The 24,300-nt window shown below is 42.1% G+C and overlaps 1 protein-coding gene across 2 annotated transcripts; it reads left to right on the top strand.

Moving 5' to 3' along the window:
* Positions 1-1,854: 1,854 nt before the first annotated feature.
* Positions 1,855-11,851, top strand: MIS18A (MIS18 kinetochore protein A). 2 transcript variants are annotated; one of them, XM_076000487.1, is made up of 5 exons: positions 1,855-2,247; positions 5,690-5,756; positions 7,071-7,193; positions 10,420-10,516; positions 11,118-11,851. In XM_076000487.1, exons 1-5 carry the CDS (start codon positions 1,896-1,898, stop codon positions 11,196-11,198), a joined length of 720 nt encoding a protein of 239 aa, XP_075856602.1. In that variant the 5' UTR covers positions 1,855-1,895; the 3' UTR covers positions 11,199-11,851. The 2 variants fall into 2 exon arrangements, with proteins under 2 accessions (XP_075856602.1, XP_012636371.2); XM_012780917.2 differs by having other exon boundaries at positions 1,855-2,226.
* Positions 11,852-24,300: the final 12,449 nt, after the last annotated feature.

Raw genomic sequence — 24,300 nt, forward strand, 5'->3', positions numbered from 1 at the left:
AAGACGCCATTAGCAAAAATTGGAAGTAACTTTTATGTAAATAGTTTACCTAACACAGCAAAGTGGGCAGTGACTTGGGGAACACCCAGAGCATAGTAGGAACAGATGTAAGTCCTTGGGGGTAGCTTTCCCATATCCACTGCCAGGTTGTCAGTGGCATGTCCAGTCTGTTCTCCAATAGCTTTCTCTCCTGACCTGTGGTATTTTAAAGTCAGAGGCTGGCTTTCTGTGAGTGTTGAGGAAGTCTATTCTTACCACCCTGACACTCATCCCTTGCAAGGGCGAATGGCTCCTTGATCTGAACAGCAGAGGCACTTCCAGAAGCACTGCCGCTGCCCATATCAGCTTCTTCAACTTTTCTCTTCCAGTGCTAGCTTGAGTGATCTGGGGCCGGCCCCTTTCTAGGTGTAAACCAAAATAAAATCCACCTCCCCCATTCCTGCCAACTGGACAGACCCTGTTGGCCAAGGGGACCCCAGAAAAACCTTAAAACTGAGTTCCTGGTCATGAAGGGAAGGGAGGTCAAACATGCCTGGTTATGTCCCCTTCCTTTTGGAGTTTAGATACATGGATTGACCAGCATTAATGATAAAACACAGAGCATAAGACTGACAAAACAGACCCTTCTGACAATAAGACACTAAATTATTAACAGGACCTAAGGCCATTCAAGGCAAAGGTTAAGTCACACCTAAAGACCATCAGTTTGCTTCACAGATCACTGAGTTGGTATATTGTGGTTTGCTCTCTGATTAGCAGAATTCCTTATCTGAAAACATTCTAAGCCTTTAGACAAATCTTTATTTCTTTAACCAATTACAAATCAAAGAATCTTCGAATCCACCTAACCTGTAAGACCCCCTCCTCCCTTTCAAGATGTACTGCTTTTTCTGGCCAAACCAACTACACCATCCACGTACTGATGTATGATTTTACCTACAATTTCTGTCTCCCTAAAATGTATAAAACCAAACTGTAACCCCACCACTTTGGGAGCACTCACTCAAGGCTTCTTGGGTGTGGCTCAGCAGGCTGCAGTCACACTTATTCGGCTCAGAATAAACCTCTTTATTTTACCGAGTTTGTCTCCCCACCATTAGCAGTGGGTCTACAATGGGCAAAGGAACGTTAGATGAGGGGGTTTCCGACAACCCCTGCTTTCTCCACCTCAAGGAAACTTGGCCCCTTGGAAGCACACAAACTAGAGCAGTGGTAATCAAAAGTGGAGCTGCCTATACACAACTGTAATTTGCCAATTCACACAGACACACAAACACACATTTTTTTTTAAAGTGGAGTTGCCAATGCTGACAACATCCACACGGCTGGCGGGGATTTTGTCAGAAATGCAAATTCTAGGGTTAAACCTCCACTTACAGAACCAGAATCTGAAGGTGGGGCCCAGCAAGCTTTCTTGAACCAGCCCCCCAGGTGATTCTTGGACAAGCTAAAGTCTGAGGGGCTGCAGCATCTCAGGTAAGGACGAGGCCACAGGAAGCGGAAGTGCGCTCCCAACCCCTCTACCTGGGTACCGTGCGGCGGCGTATTCGCTGTTACTAACCATAATGAAGGTCTTGGTGAGGAGCTAGTAATGTATAAAGCCCGTAACTTTCTCAACTACGTCGTCCCCCCCTGGCGAGGGGTTGAATAACCGCCTTAAGCGAACAAGGCATGATCTCCAGTTTTCCTTAGGGTGGAAAATCTGACGCAGGCGCAGTGACTATCAGGCCCGGGCTTGCCCGTCGCCAACCGCGAGCATGCGCACTAGAGGCTGCTCGCCGGCCCGCTTCCCTCAGGCCTCGGCTCCTTCCAGGCTTCCGCCACCTCGCCCCGCCCCGCGCATGCGCAGGGGCATTTTCCCCGTGGTGCTCTGGGGCGCGGGAGATTTGTAGGTAATGGCGGGCACTTGGTCCCTGGATTGTGGCGGAGTATCCTCCATCAGCTGTACGTGTGGCGATAAGGGCAAGTGGAGTGACTCCTCTCTGTTGAGCAAGCGGCTCTCCGAAGACTCGAACCGCCACCAGCTGCTGCAGAAGTGGGCAAGCATGTTGAGCTCCACAAACGGGGACGCGTCTGTGGGCAACACAGGGAAGGCGCGGCTCGAGGAGGCGACGGTGGCAGAGGAGATGCCGCTGGTGTTTCTGTGCTCTGGCTGCCGGCGGCCTCTGGGCGACTCGTTGAGCTGGGTGACCAGCGAGAGGGACACCAACTTCATCCTGCTGCGCAGTCAGTTTGGGCCGGGCCGGGGTAGGGTGGGGGCGGAGGTTGGGGCCGCCTTCTCCCCAGGTGTGCCGCACCTGGGCGGCCCTGGAGGGGGAGGGCTCCTTGGCACTGCCCAGGAACTTTAAAAGCAGAAAAATCTTGAGAGTGTTAGCTTTCTCGGCAAACGGGGAGGAGAAGGATCACCTCTGCACTTGAGCTCACGAGTGACTTGTCTTTTTCTGGGGTTCCCCATCCCATAAGAGGAGCGGTTGAATCAGCCTCAGTGTGAGCATTATTTAGAAACAAATGGCAATACTTTTTTTTTAAAAGACTCTAGAAAAAATGGCCATTAGATTGTAAGCATTTATGATGTAGCCAGTACTATTGATACCTACAGAAATTAGTGAATAATTTTTTCTTTTTTTTTTTTTGAGACAGAGTCTCAAATGCCTGGGCTAGAGTGCTGTTGTGTCAAGTTAGCTCACAGCAACCTCAAACTCCTGGGCTCAAGCAATCCTTCTTCCTCAGCCTCCGGAGTAGCTGGGACTACAGGCATGCACCACTGTGCCGGGCTAATTTTTTCTATATGTTTTTAGTTGGCCAGCTAATTTCTTTCTGTTTTTTTAGTAGAGACGGGGTCTCACTCTTGCTCAGGCTGGTCTCAAGCTCCTGAGCTCAAACGATCCACCCGCCTTGCCTTCCCAAAGTGCTAGGATTACATGCATGAGCCACCACGCCAAGCAGTGAATAATATTTTTAATAGTTTATTTGAGAAATTAAACTTTCCATCTGCCTACTTTCTGCAGGGCGTTGTCAAGATTGATTTCTCGGATCTTACTGGTTCTGTCATCGGATACCTTTATAGTTTCAAGTGTTACAAACATGGAGTTGCTAGTAACTTGCAATAAAAGCACCAACAACCCCATCAAATTTGGAGAGGCAGGACGACATACTAAAAGAGTTTTAACAAGGCCAGAGTTCTAGCTTTTAATCCTGGTTCTACCAGTTACCTCTATGTTTTCCCACCATTCCCTCATTTTATTGTTTTCACAGTATTTAGCGGTAAAGTGGTTCACATACGTTTTTCTGAATTGGTGTAATATTAGGCTGTTGTTTTTGGATTGTGTTTTTCAAGGTGATGTTTTTGCTGTTTGGATTCTGTAAATATTTTGGTGGCAGAAATTCACCACCAGCTTATTTGTGGAGTGTTTTCCTTTCTGGATGTAATATTGGGAATAAAGGGGGCATACCAGTGTCCACTAGTGGTCTGGAATTTTCTGGGACTTGCTGTCTTCCATAAGGGTACATCAGTTTATGAACTATTATTGCTGAATCCCTTTACAGTAGTTAAACATAAGCTAATAACATACATTTCCTGTAGTGATTCCTTGAGAGTAACCCTTTGCGCCCATTAAAATCAAACCCTAAAAGTAAAAAGGATTTATCCCTTGACCCACACACTACCATAGTCCCAGAATTACACATGCCTTGTTCTCATTTATAGTCACAGATGTGTTCCATGCATGTGTGAACGTATTTAAACATGTAAATTTTTAACAACACACCTGAGATTATTCATACTGTTAAGCAACCTTTTTTTATTCCACATGTACTGAATATTTTTCCATATTAGTGTATGTAGATATACTTCACTTTTTTTGCCAGCTGCTTGGTGTACCCTTGCTGAGATTGCCACTTACTAACTCTGTGTCCTTGGGTAAGCCACATGACCTCTTTGTCCCTCTCTTCCTGTGTAAAATGGGGATAATATTCACATGGAGTAATTGTGGGAATTAAATAAGTTAATGTGTGTCATGTACTCAGAATGCATAGCAAGTGCCACTTAAGTGATTTCTCTAATAGGGGTGCTGGTGATCCACCCAGTCTGTCACTATCAGTGGAGGTCTAGGTTGTTTCTAGCCTTGCCACCATTAGAATAGCATATATATATTTGGGTTGAGATTTTTGATACCATAAAAGTTCTTTGAGTGAGTGAGTTTACCTTGCTTATAGCTTTTTAAGAAATAACATATTTGGTATTATGTCTTTCACTTATCTGTAGTCTGTTTTTATAGCTTTTCTATCTTTTGCCATGTGGCCTCTTTTCTTTGTTTTGCTTTACATGTAGAAATATTATTATTTCTGTTATTTAGTTTTTTTATATCAGTAGTTTTTAAATTTTAAAAACTATAAATATCTTGATTTGTTAGCTTTGGATAATCTGATTAAATGATTTAACACCTCCTCCAACCAAGACAAAGAAATGAGCTCTTGGAACCTTTTTCATTCCCTCCTTACCTAATTGGAGTTAGTTTATTTTTACTTTGTCAAATTTTGTAACATTTACGTTCTGTTCTATAGCCATAATATGGCCTTAATATAATGTTTATGTGAATTCATTACTTGACTTCAGTACTCTTTTTTTTTTTTTTTTTTGAGACAGAGTCTCGCTTTGTTGCCCAGGCTAGAGTGAGTGCCGTGGCGTCAGCCTACCTCACAGCAACCTCAAACTCCTGGGCTCAAGCAATCCTGCTGCCTCAGCCTCCGAGTAGCTGGGACTACAGGCATGTGCCACCATGCCCAGCTAATTTTTTCTATCTATATATATTAGTTGACCAATTAATTTCTTTCTATTTATGGTAGAGACAGGGTCTTGCTCTTGCTCAGGCTGGTTTCGAACTCCTGACCTTGAGCAATCCGCCCACCTCAGCCTCCCAGAGTGCTAGGATTACAGGCGTGAGCCACCGCGCCCGGCCAGTACTCTTATTAATATAAGAAATATTTCCCATTCCTGAGTTTCTTTGATTAATCATCAATGGTTCCCTCATCCCAAGAAAACAAATTTGAGTGCTTGAAAATGTTTTCTTGTTTTTATACATGAATGCCTGCTTGGTAGCCTGTGCAATTCTTGGGAGTGCTGTGACATCAGCCTAGCTCACAGCAACCTCAAACTCCTGGGCTAAAGTGATGTTCCGAGCGGCTGAGACTACAGGCGTGAACGACTACGCCCAGCTAATTTCTTTCTATTTTTAGTAGAGACGAGGTTTCGCTCTTGCTCAGGCTGGTCTCAAACTCCTGACCTCAAGCAATCCTCCCACCTCAGCCTCCCAGAATGCTAGGATTACAGGCAGGAGCCACTGCACCCAGCCTTGATCCCAATTACACTGACAGAAACTATTTGCAGTTTGTGAATTGAGGTTCTAATGGTTCCACATTTCACTATCAATTGAATTTTCTCCTCTAATTTTATTTATTTTTTTATGTTATTGGTTTTCAGGGAAAGGAAGGAAGTAACTCTTACTTTGCCATCTTTTCCCAGAAGACTCCAGGACGTTTAATTTGGACCTGTGTGTGTATGTGTGTGAGACTTTGGGCTCTTATTTTCTCTGGTCCTCTGAATTCTGAAATAAAAGTTGGACAAGAAATTCCCTAGATATCTGCATGTGTATTTACAAACCACATTAATACATTAGTTCTTTCTTTCTAGGTGTTTCTTGTAATGTTTCTGTGGATAAGGAACAGAAGCTATCCACACGTGAAAAGGAAAACGGTTGGTGAGTAAGGCTTTATCTATGTGAGTATGTACGTTAGAGAACATGTTTATTTTTCAAGTAAAAATCCTTGAAAGAATACTACCAGTAAGGTTACTTGGGATACTGCTGGTTTCATGGTAATCAGTATAAAATCAGTCATTCACATGTATCATTTCTTGAGCAGTTGTGGTTACCCTTAGATTTTGAGATGTTAGTGTTTCTAGCTTTCTTTCTTTTTTTTCTTTTTTTTTTTTTTTTTGAGACAGAGTCTCACTTCATTGCCCAGGCTAGAGTGAGTGCTGTGGCGTCAGCCTAGCTCACAGCAACCTCAAACTCCTGGGCTCAAGCAATCCTTCTGCCTTAGCCTCCTGAGTAGCTGGGACTATAGGCATGTGCCACCATGCCGGGCCAATATTTTCTATATATTTTTAGTTGGCCAATTAATTTCTCTCTATTTATAGTAGAGACGGGGTCTCACTCTTGCTTAGGCTGGTTTCAAACTCCTGGCCTCTCACCAAATCCGCCCACCTCGGCCTCTCAGAGTGCTAAGATTACAGTCATGAGCCATCACGCCCGGCATCTAGATTTCTAAGAGCATATTCTGACTTTCTCTTTTTGGGTCTTTAGGCTTGGTGCTGAAGAAAATCAAAAATAAAAGTAGAAAAAAGAAAAAGAAAATATCTGTATCATAAAATCTCAAAGTCAAATGATACCTTATACCAGTGCTACCCACTTTTTTCATGTCATGGCGCACATAAAATGCTCATATCACACACCCAGCCTCCCACCCACCCACCCCTATTGAGATAAACAGACAAGGTTTCTTGTGGTCAGAAGCAAACAACACAGGAGCTCCAGCAGTCCCAGGCCCTGCAAATCTTTTAATAGTGAGAGATTAGACATCAGGCTGAGAACCAGCCAGGCAATAAGATTTCAGATAGAACTAATAACACTTGTTTCATTGTAGTTATCTTCTTTAGATTGTCTTTAACACTTACTTCATAGTCTTTAACACTTATCTCATAGTTGCAAATCGTAATGCCAGATTGAGGGGTTTATATTCTAGAAAAACAACACCACCTTAGTATCCTCTCTTCTTATTGCTTTTGTTATGTTTCTTGTATTTATGCTTAAGGCATTGTGGCCTGGAGATGACTGTCCTTACATTTGCATTGCAAATATCTTACTATCGTTTTTTTTCCTATCTTGTATATATAACTTAATATGGCCAGAATAACATTAGAAACTTAAGTGTTTGTAGATTTTAACAATGGGATTTTTGTTATAATGAGTTGCTACTTTCTTTCCTAAAGTGATGACATTTCTTTATTGCAGCATTCTTCAGACTTTGTACTGCACAGGGTGCTCACTCAATCTTGGCTACATATATAGATGCACTCCCAAGCATCTTGATTATAAGAGGGACTTGTTTTGCCTCAGTGTTAAAGCCGTTGAAAGGTAAGTTTGAGATACAAATGATTACCTAATGGCTGCTGTCTCAGAAGTTAAGTTAGCAAAGAAATTGGCATGAAAATATCAGAACTAAAATCAACACTGGTTAAAATATATTTTCAAGTAATAATTTCTGACAATAAAGTCAGTGATTTTTTTGTTTTGATATGATTTATTTGTTATTAGGAAAGTTAGACACTCTAAATTATAGCAGAAAACACTGAAATTTTGTTTTGGAGTGAAAATGTTTAGTTGTTTTTAAAAATTAAATGTAGTTTAATAGGATTGTTTTAAAGCTATGGTATGGATCAATATATATAGTCCAACTTTCTTCCCCCAGGTTTTTTTTTTTTTTTTCCTATTTTTTGTAGAGGCAGGGTCTTACTCTTGCTCAGACTGGTCTCAGAACTCGTGGCCTCAGGCAATCCTCCTGCTCTGCCTCCCAAAGTGCTAGGATTACAGGTGTGAGCCTATAATCCAAACCTGGCCTCTTCCCCAAGTTTTTAGCCTCCTAGAATATCATGAAATAGAAATTTCAAAATGGTTAGGAAAGAAGTCAACTTTGGTTTTCTGGAAAAGCAGAAATACAAAGCTCAGCTATTTCCTATTGTAAAGAATTGTCTGCTTTTTTTGAGAAACGCAAGGAAAAGCCTTCAATTTTGAAGATTTCTAAAAAGTGTTAGAAAACTGTGAATTAGGGGCTGAAGACAGACATCAGTTATAGAATTTCAGACATCTTTTTTTTGAGAGAGAGAGTTTTGCTCTGTTGCCCAGGCTGCAGGACAGTGGCTTGATCACCACTCACTACAGTCTCAAACTCATAAGCTCAAGCAATCTTCTTGCCTCAGCCTTCCAAGTAGCTAGGATTACAGGCATGCACCACCACTCCTGGCTAATTTTTAAAAATTTTTTTGTAGAGATAGAGTCTCTCTACGTTGCCCAGGCTGGTCTCAAACTCCTAGGCTTCCTGTGTTGGCCTCCCAAAGTGCTGGGATTACAGGCATGAACCACTGCTCCTGGCCACAGATATCTTAATGGTCTTCCAATTCGTTGACCTTTAAAGAAAGTACAAAAATAAATCAGTTGACTGCAGTATATTTTCACTTATCCTGGAAAAGATATAACCCTCAGTACTTTAAGGTCACCTAAGAAATCTTACATATAAGAAAAGAGGAACAATTTAAGAAGGAAAGAAAGTGCCTAGACTTTATTATTCAAGCTATTTTATCACTCCTGTTAAATATCTTAGATTTTTTCCTCTTCAAAAAAATTTAAAACAGTATTCTTTTTACTGTTCTAATTATTCCTTGATTCAATTATTCCTTCGTAATTGTAGTTTTGCCACCTATTTGGAAACTAGACAAGTTTAGATCAATTTTTTTTTTTGAGACAGAGACTTGCTCCATCACTTGGGTAGTGTGCAGTAGAATTATCATAGCTCACTGCAACTTCAAACTCCTGGGCCCAAGCCAACCTCTTGCCTCAGCCTCCCATTAGCTGGGACTACAGGTGTGAGCCCTCACATCCAGCTAACTTTTTCTATTTTTTGTGGAGACCCAGTCTGTCACTCAGACTAGTTTCAAATGTCTTACCTCAAGCAATCCTCCCACCTTGGCCTTCCAAAAGTGCTAGGATTATAGGCATGAGCCACTACTATCCAGCCTAGATAAAAATTCTATAATCTGCAAACTTTATGTAGCCCTTACACAAAAGAATAATGTAACAAATACTGTTCCCCCTTATGAAGTGTAGGTCTGTCTGGAGAGAGATTCTATTTTGGTCTTAATATATGAATGAAGACTGAGGCCCAAACAAATCCTCTGTTAATCTCTGTGAGAATTTTACCAAGGTTTGTGGAAATTAAGTAAGGGAGAATACGACTATAAACAACATGAAATCTTAATACAGTAGAGTTGGTACACAACTTTTAAAAATGATATTATTTGTATACAAGAAAACTCATGGAAGATTTTTGCCCAAGGATCATAGTATTGAAGCTATTTTTCCTGAACAGTTGAATTTAGGCTTGGGGCAGGATTTTAATGCCAAGAAACCTGGTTTTGTTTTAGAAGTATATGCCCTCTATAATATTTATTTACAGTTTTATAAATTAGTCAGTGCCATTTAATTTTTCTACCTTATCTCTCTTTCTCTTTCTAAATAGGACATTAATTGCCTTCTGCAATTTTGCCTACTGTGCTGTTTTTTAAGAATATAACCCATAGGGTTTCCAAGAGAAGACTGTTCTTATTTGACAAAAGAAGTGATGTATTGAAGTTGCTGCATGTGACGAAAAACTTCTAAAGAAATGCAAATGAACCAGTTTTCTTTTGAGAAACACTGGCATTTTCTTCCTTGCTGTTTAGATTTATTTAGTCACCAGTACTGGGCCTGTTTTCATCCTGTTGCCAAGTTAATTTTTCTGCTATTCAGTAGTTTTCTAAATTATAGCATCTCATAAACTCTAAAGAATCAAGCAAAGCATAACTTGGAGGATAACTGTTGAAGTTGCCCAAATTTAGGTAATCAAGAGTTGACTTCATAAATTACTTATTTCTGTTTTAACAACAGAAATTTATTGTCTCACAGTTTTCGAGGCTAGAAGTCTAAGATCAAGGTGTAGGCAGGGCTGGTTTCTCCTGAGGCCTCTCACCTTGGCTTGCACATGGTTGTTTTCTCCCTGTGTCTTCACATGGTCTTTCCTCTGTCCAAATTACTATTAAAAGTCAAATTTGAAAACACACATTTCCAAAAAGTTATATAAAGCAAGAAAGCAATGACTTTTGCAAGATCTTTAAACTTGCCCTTAGAATTTTGAACTGTGAATATATTTTGCCACCCAGCTTACTAAAGAGCAAGTTTATTCCAATAATGAAGTGCTTAAAGATTAATATGTAGAAATATCTGGTCAAAGCTGTTAAGGAGAAAGACATGACTTCATATAGTCCAGCTTCCTAGGTAGGTTGCTATTAACAAGAATAGGGGTTTTACTTGTTTACTTGTTACTAACATACAGTGTAATATACACAGAGTTTTAGTATTATTAACTGACATGAATTTGGCATTTGTTCCTTTTTCATATTTTAACTTTGTTTTTGTTTGAGACGGGGGTCTCACTATGTTGCCCAGGCTGGCCTCAAACTCCTGGGCTCCAGCACTCCTCCCACGCTAGCCTCCCACATAGCTGGGATACCATGCTCGGTTCATATTTTTACTTTGTACTGTACTTTAGTTATATTTTAGGGTCCGCTGAAAAGCAAATTGTGTCAGAAGATAAAGAGCTTTTTAATCTTGAAAGCAGAGTTGAAATAGAAAATTCTTTAAAACAGGTAATTTTATTCTGTACCTTTTATGTCTTTGTATGAACAACTTCTTGCCAGTGAACAAGGGCTCCTCCACAAACAGTAATTCTCATAATGTCCTCTGTTTTGATCTTAGCACTTGCATAATAAGAGAGTGCTTATTTTATTTCAGTTGTTAGTAAAGTTATTTTTGGAAACCAGACTATAAATTAAGCTAAAGCTTTATCAACAAAATGATAAGGAAGACATTTCATGCCAAAATCAAAACAGTATATGTTCTAAAACTGTTAAATTAGAAAAATATCTTTGGCTCAAATCAATATTTTATTTGATTGGATTCTTGTGGTGTAAACAGCTTTATTGTTGAATGTTAGCATCTTTTTGTGGCCAGATAGGCAAGATGGTGATGAGTGTATAAAGGAGCCATAGATTATGGGTTGAGAATTACTGTCAACAGAATTATGTCTTGTTTTATAAAATTTAGTTTATGCCTCTAAATAGTTATATTAGACACTGAATAAATATATGTAATGCATGAAATGTTCAAAATTGCATTAACAATGTATATTTTCATGTTTTACCATGTATAATTTTTAGTCATATTCATGTGTTTATTTTAATTCAACAGATGGAAGATGTCTTGAAAGCATTACAAATGCAGCTGTCTGAGGTTGAAGCAAAATTGCCCTTTGACAGTTACAAAACCTGAACTCTACTCTGTGTCCCTCACTCTGCCCTGTCCCTCTACCCTTATATGTTAAAAGAGAAGAATTGTAGCATTACTTTTATAGCTGTATTTTATGGTGAAGAGGTGATTATTTCCCAAATTCCAATTTTAAAGCCATTTTATGGTACTTTCTGGAATTGGAATTAGGAGTTTTTATTTTGATAAGAAAGTGGGATAATTTTCTGAACTGTTTTCTCCTCTGTATCAAGTTCATTATTCTTCCTTTCCTATTTTTTAAGAACTTCAATTTACCTTTAATACTTGGGACAATATTTAATATGAATGATAAGAAAATTGTATAGGTTTTTCTACCCACAGTGTGGTTGAATCTTGTCTGAAAATTAAATGCATAAAGCTCTTTGGAGAAACTGATCAGTTGAATTATTTGTCAGAACTATCTGAAAACTTGCACGAGAGCAGACTAGCACATATGTACAGTAGGATTCCACTTTATCCTGTTTATTTACTAGTATATGCTTTAAAAATCTCGAAGAATACTTATCAGAGTAGGAGGGATGGGAATTCCCTCTGACGGTGGGATTCTGGGGGAATTTTTAGTTTTTCAGTTTTATATAATGTAAACTTTTATAGTGTATTATTTTTATAATCAGGAGTACAATAAAGATTAAAGTGCTTTAAAGTTGATTTTTAAACTGAATTGTGGTATTTGATTGAGTTCAGAAGTCCTGATATCATGAAATGTACACATTACTGAACATGGCACTGTGAATGTAAGTAAGATAATGCAAGGAATTAAAGGTAACCCCAAATTTCCCCAGGCCCCTTTCTGTTTCTGGGTACAAATCAAGTCACATGGCAGTACTGTGTGGATAGTGAGTCACTTAGCTTTCACTCAGAATTTCCCTAATTGTTTCTGAGGATAGTAAAGTTATCAGAGCAAAAAATCCTAAGTAAAGTTGACTTGATCATTCATTATTATTGAGTTCTTTTTTAATTTTTTTCTTTTTTTTTTTTTTTTTGGCTAGATCAAACAGAAGAAATATTGAGTTCTTTTTTAAAATTTATTTTTTTAATTAAAAAAAATTTTTTTAGAACTCCTGGGCTTGAGTGATCCTCCCATCTAGCCTCCTGAGTAGCTGAGACGACAGGTGTACCTGGCAAGTTCTTTTTGATAGATTGTTGACAACTTCTAATTAAAAATGAGTGGACTCTCTAAGTTTCCCCTTTTATAAACTTGCTAAGAGGTAGACTATGGTACTGTGAAAGCAAGTGTCAACACCCACTGGCAACAAGACAATCATCCTGCCTTGATAAATTTGATGCAATCCCAGGTGTCTGTCCTCTTAGGTGCTTTGGTGGCACCTTGTGTAAATATTTATTCAGAACAGATGGGAGAGTATTTTAGCCACAAGATTCAACTAACTCTGGTTACACAGGTTAAAGAATGCTCCAGTCATTTTCAGGCACCATTCCAAAGTTGTAGGCAGTTGGGCCCTTGATTCCTTATGCTTTGTTCATAATAGGCCAAAAGGGACTGTTGGATATTTGCACAATCCACATTTCTTGAAAATTCATTTTACCAATGAAAAGTAATTTCTAATGCCTGTGGTGCTAATTGACTAAGCCTCTGTTGTGAATCAAAAGATAAGTGTAGCTCAGATGCCTTAGTGGCTTCCTCTAGAGTGGCCTTTGATTAGCTTTCTATCCCTGCACTTATATTCCGCTTAGGGTACTTCAGATGAAGTTAGCTAACCACCCCTGGGGTGTAGATGGAAACCAGCATACACATATTTGTATCACATGGTCTCCACTGAAGCAACTAAGAGTCCCAGGAAACACTGTGTCTCATAAGACAGTCCTCACGTTGGCCTCTGCCTGTGGTGCCCTCGAAGCAGAAGCAGTAGCCTTGCCACTGCGGTGGGCAAGGGCTCCCTGAGCCTCCTAGAGTGCCCACTGTGAGGGGTCCAGGTGGGACTGGGTGGTTCTTTGTATTGTATGGTGACACAGGAGAGGGGCCTATCTCTCCCAGCATGCCACCCCACCTGGGCCCACCTGTCTCCTGATGCCTGGTGGCCTGGCTTTTCTTGCTTTGCATGAGGTCTCGTCAGAGTGCTGGGGTTTTTTGTTTTTCTCTTTCAGTTTGTCCTGTATATCTGCTAAAACCTGTTTGAGGCAACATTCTTACTTTGTCCCTTACAAGTGAGAAGCCTGGTGTGCTGTTGTTTCTGGTGCATGAGGCCTGGCAAAGCACTGCCAGTGAGCAGGAGTGAGGACCCAGAAGCAGGAGACAGACACCAGATCCCAGAGGACCCAACAAAGTCTTCAGACAGGAGCTACCCAGAAATTGTTCAGCCATTCCCTTAAAGGGTGCTCCCCATTTCTTTAGAAGATATGGAAACATATCAGAACCTGTTATATGTCCTTTACAGATTGTTGTAAATAGGTATGTGTAGAACATCATGCATAGTTCTCAGCAAATTCTCCACTCATGTTCATCATCTCCAAGCTAAAGTGTCGACTGTAGGTGTCGTTCTCTGTGGCTTTGGTGCCTGGACAGAGTGTGCCCTGCCTGGATGATTCTAGTCTCTAGACTAAACTCTGGGCATTTAAAATGGGCAAGACGAGGAGAGTGACCCCTTGCAGAATCAGGTCTAGATGTGCAAGTAGAACTTGAACAAAGGAGCCACGAACAAAGCTTCCCTCAGCTTGTTTTTGAGGGAAGGTCTCAGGGGTGGCATTCAGGAATCCAGGGGAAAGTCTCAGTTTAGAGGCTTTCCTAGCCATGCCAGCAGGGCTGAATCATTAAATCATTTCAAACCTCTGTTTTCTCATCTGCAAAATGAGGCTATAATAAATAACCTGCCTTCCCTGCATCAAGGATAAGCACATTAGATAATGCATTTGACAATACTTTTAAAACGGTAAGACATCACAAAAACAAAGGACAAAGATTTAGCCTTATTTAAATAGAATTGATCTGATTCAATTTTCTAGCCAGTCTACCCATAAGATTCTTTGGACATAAAAGAATCTGAAATGCTGTATTTTTTTTTCTCTAAAATATGCAACATTTATTGAATTTTTTCCCAGTTATAACAAACATTGAAGAAAAATTGAAAAATATAAAAAGGACAAAGAAGAAAATAAAACCTACACATGATCTCACAACTAATAGATGATTACAATTCACATTTTGGATATATCCTTCTAGTCATTTTTATATGCAAAGTTGGGATCATACTGGGCACATTGTTTTCACGGAAAGTATTTCCTAAATCTATTTCTGCACCATTAAATATTCTTTTATAACTTGAGTTTTAATGACTACCTAGGATGACACACCATATTTAATGTGATCATAGCCTGAAATTCACATTGTTAAGTGATTTAACAATTCAGTTTACTCACGAAGAAGGCATGAAAGAAATCTCACACCAGTCACCTCTTTGTCTAGCTCCACTGGTGTGCAGAAACAACTTTTGAGAGCCAGCTGTTAAATTTTCAGGAATTTTGAGCTGGCTCTTGGTAACTTGGCCATGATGAGGTTGTTACACCAGAGAAATCAGCAAGTGCTAAAAAAGTCAGGGCTTTCCCCCGCCCCACTGGTTTCTCAGCACATTACAGTATATTTTGAATCTCTTCTTATACTGTTTGAGCTAAAATTGAAAAGAAAATGATTTCTGTTTTCGATACCCAAAAGACCGTGTCCTGACATCTTTCCATTTAGTAAGTCTAAAATGAAAAACTGTAGATTAGGACTTTAGGGCTCACAGTCACTTTCTTTACCTCTCCTGGACATTAAGCAAAATACCTGAAAGCAAATAAAAGTTTATGTCAACAGTGGATGTTACAGACATCTATTTTGTTTTCCCTGAATAAGATAAATAGCTGGGCAGCTGCTTGCCCGTGAACAAGCAGGGACAGTGGGCTGGTAATCACTTTTGAACTGAGAGAGGATAATTTATTCTTTGATCTAACCCAGACATATTTTGGGTACTGATCATTAATTTTTTTAGTGAGAGCTGAGTTTCATCTGCAGGTGAATTCATTATTTATGCAGCTGATCACGAGGGTGCTAGTGCAGTCGGGGCCCATCTATATCCTTAGAGTATATCTCTGGGATCGTCACACTTGTCTAAATCCTTGTGGTAAAATGGAAGGCAGAGCGGGAGGTGAGGGTGCTCTGAGGAAGTGAAGTGCAGGGACCCAGAGTTTTATTGGCCCAAACGTGATTTCAAATAGAACTGGCCTCATTTCCCTCAAGCCGGCGCCCATGGACCTCTGCTAATTAGCTTGACAAAATTAAATGAACTCTATAACTTCTTTTCCCTAAACAATTACCACCATGTTTTTTTGATATACTCTACCTATTTTTAAGGCTGAGACGAATAAGGTGACCCCTCAAGGGCTCTTTAACCTTATAGCTCACATAAGATTGAAAGGAAGCGAGAAATAGTTAAAAGGAGGGGAATGAGCATTGGCGAGCTGACTCTGCAGATGTGAGGAAATGGGATAATTCAGCTCTTCGGAACTCCGTCACCTTCACATCTCTCTCCGTTTGTTGTTACCGGTAGCTGTGGGCTTGTAATTTTGGAGGTTTGAGGACAACAGTAATCTTGACAAAGTAGGATGTGTGTTTAATTGCATAACATTTTCCAAACCAAAAAGAAGAGTATGTAACCATTTTGAAGAGAAGTCTTATGAAGCCTTCCAAGGATTTTCTCTGAAACAGCTATACTTTGTCAAAGCTGCTTTCTGGGATGGCTTTGCTTTTCTAAGACGGCATTTAACGGTCATTTGGTGTGAACCTAGCACTGTGCTTGGAGCGCCACATGCATGATCCCATTCTCACAAAACCCTCTTACATAGGAATAATTATTCCCATTTTACAGGTGCAGAAACTGAGACTCAGAGAAGTTGAATAAATTGCCTGGAGTCCACTTGGCTGATAAACAGACCTGGTGCTTTCTTTCTATGCATTGCTGCCTCCTTGCTCTGCTCTGAGCTGCAGTTGTGATGATGTCCTCTTGTATTTTAGCAGTAAAGTATGTCAAAGTGTCCATTCATGTAGTATTAGCAGTCTCAGTGTCTGGAAGGGTCTAGAAGTTATGAGCTTCTCCCTTCCTTTTTTCTATAAAATGAAGCTAATTCAGCATGAGTTCCTGCCGCTGCCTCTGTGCCTACCTTGAGATTCTCTGGCCCCAGATCTGCACCGAGGAGCTGTCTGGCCTGTTTTCAAGCTCTTCCCATTGCACCACCTCCTTTGAGCCATTTATTTTCCTTTGTTGTACTTATCACTATAGAGCATTATATTTCACACATGTTTATTATCTGTGCCCCATCAGAGTGCTAGCTCTGCAAGGGCAGGGATTTTATCCATCTGATGGCCCATGCCAAAAGGAATGTAGCCACGTAATACGTGCTTATTTAATATTCAATGGAATGAATGAATGTTGCTGCATCACATTACCTGTTTTCTCACATCTTCAGCCTCCCTCCACTCCCTTGATTCTTTATCTCAACTTGCAAGCTTGCTCAAATCTCTTTTTGGTGACAAAGATCATTCCGGTGGCCCAGCTGCCTTGATGAACTGCTGTCCTATTTATAACCACGCCAACTCTGCCCACTGATGACTTCATCTGTGGCTTTTCGGTCATCTGCTCCAGGCATTTTACTGAAACTCCTCTCTTGAAGGCCACCAGTGAGTTCCTACAGAGTGTTAGTGTCTGGATGTAATCCATAAAACTTCCAACAATTTAAAATTGTCTCCTTCTTTGAAATTTTCTTCTCAATTGTCCATATTTCTTTCTTTTTTTTTTTTTTTTTTTTTATTGCCCAGGCTAGAGTGAGTGCCATGGCGTCAGCCTGGCTCACAGCAACCTCAATCTCCTGGGCTCAGCGATCCTACTGCCTCAGCCTCCCGAGTAGCTGGGACTACAGGCATGCACCACCATGCCCGGCTAATTTTTTGTATATATATTTTTAGTTGGTCAATTAATTTCTTTTTTTTATGTTTGGTAGAGACGGGGTCTCGCTCAGGCTGGGTTCGAACTCCTGACCTTTAGCGATCCGCCCGGCTCGGCCTCCCAAAGTGCTAGGATTACAGGCGTGAGCCACCGCGCCCGGCCCATATTTCTTAACAAGGCATGATGCAGGGTGCAGAGGCGGAATGCCATGGGGCCTGGGGTTTGCCATCAACTGTCAGTAAAGTAAACACACAGCAAAAGAGAGACTGTGGCCACGTCTTTACCTTTGTTGCTTCTTATGAATGGGTATGGGGGGGGTTATTCTATCTTCACTTTTTTGTATGTTTGAAAATTTTTATGAGTACAATATTTTCTAAGTACAATAAAGTAAAATACATGACTCAAAGGCGGCAGTGCAATGGACAGTCACAAGCCAAGGTGCTGTCACCCTTGGGCGTTGATGGTGTCTGGCGTGTCCAGTGGCCTCTTTCCTCCCTTGCTGCTGCTTTGCCGGCAGCTCTCTCCTGCTTCCCCTGGACTCTGTCCTCATCCTTGTCTTACTCTCCTTGGATACTTCAGGTCTGCCAGGATTTAAATGATCATTCCTGTGTCTGTAATTCCCACAGCCTTAGGATGTTTCCCCCCGGGCCTGGTCCTGAATTCCCAGCAGTCTGTAGACACCTCCAAACACTCTCCATGGACTCTCTGTGTCTCACACCTGACCCTTTCCTATATACACAGTTCTTGTCCTTCAAGGTCCTGCTTGAATGCCACTCCCTCCAGGAAGCCCGTGCTGATTTCTCAGCCAAAAGTAATTTCTCCCATCTCACCATTTGTAAATCCCTTCAGGATGTTCTTTTTACCTTATTATTTACATTTTGTGTTTTAGTTTTGTGGGAACTGTTCCTATATGACTAGGATTATTTTCTCCAGAGACCCATCAGAGACCTTGTACACGAAAGCAATTAATAATACTTGTTAAGTGAAGAGAGGAATTTTTGTCCACTGTCTACTTTGTAGATGGCAAAATCTGAAAAAAGTCTAAGCTGAGAAAAGTGGTTATACCAAACTGTTCTAAATTCCTTTTAATATTTCAGAATTGACATATAAGAATAAAAGGAAACTACCCCAAAATGCAGTGGTAGTGTGGGGTTAGAATAAAATGTTAACTGTGTAAATAGGAATTCAAGAGAAAATTACCAAATTGAACTCATTTACATGTGTAATTACCCATGTGTGATCATTCTGTCATATTTATTCCATCTTTCTCCTCCCACACCAGGTTAAAAATACTCTGTATTAAAAAAATTCTTTTTCCTAATCAAATACAATGAGTCTTGGAATTGGGGTGTGTGTGTGTGTGGGGGTATAAATGCAACTCTGCCACCAGGAGAAGATGCTGGAATTACAGTGGGCCTCAGTGGTGCTGTCTGGGTGTGTGAGAAGCCCAGCACAGAGACATTACAAACCATGCTCCACTGTATGAATCATAGGAGGAGATTTGGAAGTAAATGGCGTTGGAAACCACCTACTGCTCTCAGTGATCAAGAAAGCCATGGAAAAAGCCAGGGCTTTCATTAGTGTGGCATCTGTAAGGCACAGTTGGATGCCGATCTGGAATGGTTGGTGTCAGGGAGGAGGACTTTGTCTCCTGGGAGGACACTCTTTCTTGGGGGGAGACGATAACGTCAGAGCTGGAGTAGACACACCCTCAAGCTTGAAGACACAAAAGGAAAGTGACTTCCTAGGCTTGGCAGTGCTTGGGTGTGGGCAGGAATTGCAGCCCTGGAGGTGAGGGGTGGGGGTGGGGCAGGAGTGAGGCTGGGATGCCCTCCAGGGGCCCCGAAGCAGCAGCCCTGGGCCACCCTAAGAGCCGGGGCCTTCCCAAAAGTCCCTGGAGACCCTCAGGATGGGCTCGTCAGAAATACAAACTCTCCGGCCTCACCCAGGCCTGCTGAACCCACCGAGACCCCAGGTGGTCCCCACGCATATTCAGGTGTGAGACAAGCGGGCTTAGGGGACAGTTCTTCCCAGTGCTCTCAAATAAAATGGTCCTTTCTGATGCCCATCTGTTTGGGGCGCAACAACTGATTTCCCTGAGTACCGCAGTGGGTTTTCAGCACCGCTACTCCACACCCTGTAAAGTAGGTTAGTATTACTCTCAGGCTGAGTCGGATTTGTTACTGTTCCTGAATCAGACCACAAGGGGCCGCATTTCACCGCATAAATATTCATGGCGCCGGCGCGTTCACAGGCGCGGTGGCTGTGTCTGCAGGAGCCCCGTCCAACAGGTGGGTTGCCCCATCCCAACCCGGAGCTCTTCTCCCTCCGCTCTTGTAACCAAGCTCCTCCATCAAGACGCTGGTCGAGGCCTCCCCAGCCTCAGACGCCACCAGACTGCCAACAGGTTGGGCTGTTCAGGAGTCACCCCTAAATTGTTCACACCCACACTTCCACAGTCTCTTCCCTGAGACACTCACATCTTACTCTGGGGAGTTAATCATGTTTTCTCCTGCAGTCATTTTCTATGTTTCCGTGACTCAGATGCACTACCAAATCCCCTCCCCCAGTGCCCTGTGAGTCCTTAGCGCTGTTTGCTCGGTTTGGAATTGCCAACTGAGAGGTGTCAGACTTCCTCAATGAGCACATTTCTGCTCACCTTGCCGATGCATCTGACTCACGGGAGACTTCCCAGGAATCCTCCCTAGCCTGTTATTAATGCCGTGGGCTCCTTCGGAAAGACTAAGGAACAGTGTCATTTTGTGTGGGACAAGGCATCCAAAGCCATGCCTTTTCAGATTAGAATATTTCCCAAAACTTGAAAGTAAATTCAGACAATGACATTTTGTGTCAGACTTCCATGTGCTGAAACAGATTTTTTTTAAATACTTGTGCATGAAGTTATCATACTCAACAGACTACAGCAGAGGCAAAGTGGTAGTGCAGTGAGGTCCCCCAGACTGGGAGCCTGGAGCCCTGGGGTCTGCATCCCGCTGTGCCTCTGACTAGCATATCCTTGGCTTCATCTCTCAGCCTCAGTTTCCTCATCTATAGAATAGGGAAGCTGCATTTGAATCCTCTGTAAATTTCCTCTCATATTAATATTAAAAAGCAATCAGAATGGTCTTGCTGTTTTAATTATTGATCTGAAATGGAAACCTTGATCGATAGCTGATAGAGGACCATACAAATCATCAGTAATCTGATGGACCCTGGGAACAATCCAATACCGTTTAGAGAACCAGGACCACACACAAAAAAGAGGCTGCTAATAGAAGAGCCGCCCACATTTGCTATTGCTGCTGTGTAATGAACAGTTGTAGGTGGCTGACAGGTGCATGTCTTGAAGATATTCTTGAATCAGCCCATGGAATTCGGACTAGAATTAAAACACAGGCACGTGAACACTTTATTTAACAGCGTCTCTGGCCGCCAACGTTTCATCAAGGATCTTACTTATTAAAATGCATCAGTGATTTCTTTTGTCATCATTTGAATTGTTCCCACTGAACAAGATAGATGTCTTGCTACAGTCATTTCACTTGCTCAGGGTCTCCTGTTCTCGCCCCCAGATCACCGTATTTCCTTAGCAAAGGCATAACCAATGCAAACTTAAATTATTCAGCGCTGGTCAGATGTCAACTGCAGAGCAGGCCGGGTGGATCCCCGGATGCCAACCCACCGGCCAGAGTTTCCAAGGCAACGGCTGCTGTCTTCCTCTCCACCCCGAAGGAAAACCTGGGAGAATCCAGTCCTGATGTGACTTTTAAGAGAAACGGTGTTGGGGAAAAGCAATCCGTGAATAGGGAGACCTCCGTTCTAGCCTGCTTCTGTTTTCTCCTCTGTAAGGATGAGTCTTACTCACGTGTGTTTTTCTCCAGCTCTGAAATGAGGATTTGAACTCAACTGTTTGTGACGGGCAGTTAAAAGGCTATTCAAAATATACACAGCTCGCCAGTCTGAGAGGCAGCGAATGATCGTTAAGGAGTAAGAGAGTCAGAATCCTCTCAGGAAAAAGGAATCATGTTTGTCACTAAATATGGGAAAGATTAGCATGAAAGACGCAGAGGCAGAAAAAGGGGCGGGGGTCGTCCCTACCCAGAACGGCTACAATCTTTTTTTGTGTGTGTCGTTAGTAGGGCACACTGGGGAGAGGAAAGGGGGGAACTTCTAATAATTAAGCCAGGATGACAGACATAAACTGTCCAGGGAAAACCAGTGTGTGGCTCCCCCCTCCTGAGCCTCCCAGGAAGGGGCCTTTGGAACAAAGGCTTCCTCCCCCAGCTAGTGGAGTATGACAGCCACAGGCTCAGGTGGTAAAGGAAGATTCCAGTCCTCTGATGAGATTCAGCCAGGTGGGAAGGGAGCAGAGGAATGAAGAGATGCGGGTGGGTTTGAACAGCAGCTCAGGGGAGGACAGGAAATGAAGCAAATGAATGAAAAGGACAGAGAGCCAGTGATCTTCTGGAAGAAAAGATCACAAATTTCTGCACAATTTGGGTGGGTTGCCCAGTGGTTTTACGACTTTGTCCAGTAAAAAGTGCATTCATTCTATTTAGGTTTGAGCGGTAATATATAAGGTCTCTGGGGAGAAGAATTCCAACACAATAGACGTGAAAAAAATGTTTGTCTTTTATGATTAGTCCTCTGTTTCCTAGAGAAACTCACTAAAAGTAGACATCAAATAAGCTTGTGAAACACGTTTATTGTTATCCTCAAAGAGGTAAACTGAGTCTACCATCCATAGCTATTCAGTGATAAACCGAAAGGCTGTCCTTTTGTGCTATTAAATATACTTAACCTCAGGTGTAAACGCACATTTGTTCTTTAACTAGATGAGGCTTCCTGTTGAAGCAATCCGAAAACTTTAGAAAGTACCCAAGAAATGTACTTATACTGTAGAAAAATTAGAAGATACTACAGAAAACTGAGACAATAAAATCACCTGTAATCCAAGTATCCATAAGTCATCATTATTAGCATTTTGGTATATATTCTTCCCCACTATTTTCTGTGCATTTTACTCATATCATTATAAAAATGACAGTTTGCTGGGCATATTCTATATTATTATATTATGAACAGTTTTCTCTATATACTTTCACAACTCTTTTCTTTTCTTTCTTTCTTTTTTTTTTTTTTTTTAAGAAACAGGGCCTTCCTTTGTTTCCCAGGCTAGAGTGCAGTGGCATCATCATAGCTCACTGCAACCTCAAATTCCTGGGCTCAAGTGATCCTCTTGCCTCAACCTCCCAAGGAGCTGGGACTACAGGCATGCGCCACCATGCCCGGCTAAATTTATTTTTTTGTAGAAATGGGGTCTTGCTATGTTGCCCAGGCTGCTCTCAAACTCCTGGCCTCAAGAGATCTTCCTACCTCGGCTTCCCAAAGTGCTGGGATTACAGGCTTGGGCCACAGCGCCAGGTCTCAGAACTTAGTTTTAGTGACTGTATAATATTTCTCAGTGTTCAGTAGTTCATTTAACCAAAATCCTGGCCTTCAGTATGAGATGTTTCCAGACCTTTTGTACTATAAACAACGTAGTATTAAACATCTTCTGGGGAAATCTTCATGCGTGTATAATGAATGAGTCTGAATTGTGTTGAGTTTGGTGGGAGAGCTGAGATCTGTTAAATCTGGGCCCTTTTTATGATTCATTTGTGGAATTAACACACGAAAATGAAACAGGAGACATGGGTTCTAAAATAGTTTCAACCCAGACATATAACCCTGAGCATGTCACTTAACCTCTCTCTCTGTTTTAGTTTTCTTATTTGTGACAACATGACAAAAATTAGAGATAATTAATGAAATCTTGACCTGGATTACCAAAAGGACTAGAGATATGGTAAGGATGTGAAAAACCATTTAGAGTTATAAAGCTGTTTACTTTTATCGGGATTTATTATTTTCTTTTCAAAATACTGTTTTAAAAAATTCTATTAAATCCACTAAAACTATTTCCAAGCTTTTGACATTTTCCAGGAAAACTGACTTTTATGAACCAACCAAGTGTTGGATAATTTGGAAGCCATGGTGCCTGAATGGGAGTTTCTTCGGAGAAGCTACTGGGAGAATTGGGGGCTCATCAGACAGCCTGCCTGCCTTCGGAATGATCGCAGACCAAAGGCAGTGGGAGCAAGTGGCCTGCAGAGGGTCCCACTCCCACCTGGTGGGGTGGGTGGAAGTGGCCGCTGCTGTGTGTCACTGGTGGGGGTGGGCAGTTCACTTCCTCCCTCCCCTCCCCGGGCTCCCATCAGCCGGAGTCTGCTACAGGCTGCTCTGAAAGCACAGTGTGATTGGAGCCCGATGCTGTCCAGCCCCAGAGACAGAGGCCAGCCTGCTGTCAGAGATAAAAACGGCTGCTGGAAGTGGAGCCTGGGGAAAATATTTTACTAAAGAATCCTGAGAATTCCAGCCACCCCTGGGAGAGGGCTGGAAGGGGGCGAGTAGGGAACACAAATGGAAAACTTGCAGCCTGAATAACCCCCAAAGAGACAATCCTACAGCTGCAAACTGCGCACACCTGCCATGGACCTGTCACTGGACAATAGGATGCAAAAGCAATGGGTGAAACGCCTTTGACGAAACACACAGGGGCTAGAGTCTTCCCCCCCTCCGATGCTGTTCCGCAGTCCGCCAGCACACAACTCTGGGGCTGGTGGTCCCGGCGAGGGCACCATCCGCGTGCTGTTGGAATAGCTCCCGTGGCGCACCCCACCCTTGGTCCCCTCTTAGCCAGAGAGCTCCCGAGCATGCTGCCCTTCTTCATTCTCCTAAGACTAGGGGTGACCCAGGCAAGGGCAGATGCTCACTGTGTGCTCCCCAAGTGCACGAGCGAGCAGTGCTGGGCGGGGGGGGGGGGGGGGGGGGAGGGCGGGGGGGCGGGGGGGGAAGGAGGGGGAGGGGGAGATCTCAGCCCCACCAGCCTGCAATGATGCAGGAATTTCCCAGTGATGCTTCGGGGTCCCTGAACAAAATAAGTCGTATTATTCCCATCCACGTAGGAAGACGTCTTACAGACAAATCCAAATTTATAAAGGCAACACTTTTGAGTTTTTTGAAAGGGGCTATTGCAAAGCTGACACATTTTTCTTTCATAGATGGGCCTCAAAACTTGAACTCAGTGTGGCAGGATGTCAATTTAGTTAAGTCAG

The sequence above is a fragment of the Microcebus murinus genome, chromosome 1 (assembly GCF_040939455.1).
Source record: "Microcebus murinus isolate Inina chromosome 1, M.murinus_Inina_mat1.0, whole genome shotgun sequence".
Lineage (NCBI taxonomy): Eukaryota > Metazoa > Chordata > Mammalia > Primates > Cheirogaleidae > Microcebus > Microcebus murinus.